Consider the following 1,787-nt stretch of genomic DNA (forward strand, 5'->3'; position numbering starts at 1 on the left):
CGTCGTTATAGTTGTTATACTTATATCTTTTAAAAACGAAGTGGCGCGTCTATATCTATATATTTCTATTATTATTTAGGTATTTAAACAAATATTTTCAGTACCATTATTATGTAGGTTTTTCGGCGATCCGGATCACATTATTCTCTTCGCGCATGCGCAGGATGGATCGTGTTTCCGGGACGGATCGGGCAGTGACATGTTTCAGTGAATTTCCTGCAGGTATATGTTTTCTATGATTACCTTTGATTTCTGTGGTTCAGCGCGGGAAAAAATGCGCCCTCTGCTGGAGCAAATGGCCACCCATGTCTTAAAACTGGGCTTTTAGACAACTCCTGCACACTCAGGGCAACAAGTCAGTTTAGGAAATGGAGCTGCAGCAAAGAAGTAGAGGTAAGCACTTTCAATCAGATACTGATATGCATGGTCTAATTGGACTTTTTAAATCAATTATGTCCCCGATTAGTTTCTCATAATATGATAAGCTGCTTGCAGAATAACAAAAACAACTCAGCACAGAGTCTGCAGAGATGAGATCCGATCAGATAAACTTTGCTGTTTCAGTCCGAGTTCAGATGTTCATGCAAATACAAAACATTTTTAATCAAAAACCTGGAATAAAAATACAATTAAAATAGGAAAAAGAGATGCAAGACTGGCTATAAACAGAAAAGAGTCACAATCATCTACTGATAACTGGATCTAATTAAAGAAAGGCTGGATGAGGTCGAGGGATGACATGTTAATGTGGGATGGCAACATGCCACGCGGGGCCGTGTATGTGTGTGGGTGTTGGTGTACTCACCCAGAACAAACACAACAGAGATGATGTTGATCAGAAACATATCGCGTTGGGCGGTAATTCCTCCGTTCAGTCTGGATTCCTCTCACTCAGGCTCCGCTGTCATGGTTAAACCCCTCCGGCTCAGCGCAGCGCAGCGCAGCAGAGATGGGATGAAGGTCCGTCACATTCCGCAGGTTCAGAAACATCCAGAAAAGCGCTTCTCTCAGTGATGCGTTCGCGTGTTTCTGAGAGAAGATGCTCTGTCCGTCTGTTGGCGTGGACCGGTCCGGACTCCTGACTTTGTGCTGCCTGCCTTTCCTTTCGCACGCGCTCTGCTTCAATGGGTCTCCGTTAAACTCCGCGCGCAACTCCGGAGCAGCAGGATGCTTAACCCCCCAAACTAAAGGGGTCCTACTGGGTCCGACAGCTACAGCAAAACTGAGTTTTACCTCCAAACAGCCTCGATCCTTCTTGCCTGACACGTGCAGGCAAAAACTATTGGAAAGGCGCGTGCCTCTCTCTGCCCAGTCTATCTGTCTCTCTCCAGGTAACCAACGAGCTCCTCGTGCGCACGCACAGGGGCGGATGTAGGAAATTTAGGGCCATACGCAAAGACAGATAGGGGGCCCTCTGGATTGAGAAGACAACACATAGAACAGACCCTTTATACAGATAGAGAAATGTTAATAGAATAGACATCCATTATTTGTTCTAGGTTTTGTCTCTCTCTGCAATTCAATTCAGTCAGATTGATTCAAAGGTTTCTATCTAAGGAAAACCAGTTGATTACATCGACTCATTGACTCTTCAGCAATCCCTCACACTAAGCATGCTTGTAGCGACAGTGGAGAGAAAAAAACTCCCTCTGGTGCGTAGTGGTCACTGTAGCGGACAGCTACTAAAAAGTAAATATCTCTTCATCAGAATGAGAATCAGACATACTTTAATAATCCCAGAGGGAAATTACTTTTGTTACATGCTCCAGATATACAAACATTTTTAT

General features: G+C 44.2%; 1 protein-coding gene across 1 annotated transcript in view; it reads right to left on the bottom strand.

The window, feature by feature from the left end:
- LOC107088893 (GDNF family receptor alpha-2-like) overlaps positions 1-1,294 on the bottom strand; it is a 20,273-nt gene extending 18,979 nt beyond the window's left edge. The window contains exon 1 of the mRNA XM_015381365.1: positions 806-1,294. Within this exon, the coding sequence (XP_015236851.1) occupies positions 806-845 (40 nt within the window). The 5' untranslated portion in view covers positions 846-1,294. The remainder of the gene's footprint in view (positions 1-805) is intronic.
- Between the last annotated feature and the right edge of the window lie 493 nt (positions 1,295-1,787).

Source organism: Cyprinodon variegatus, unplaced genomic scaffold (genome assembly GCF_000732505.1).
Source record: "Cyprinodon variegatus isolate N-32 unplaced genomic scaffold, C_variegatus-1.0 Scaffold12, whole genome shotgun sequence".
NCBI classification, from domain to species: domain Eukaryota; kingdom Metazoa; phylum Chordata; class Actinopteri; order Cyprinodontiformes; family Cyprinodontidae; genus Cyprinodon; species Cyprinodon variegatus.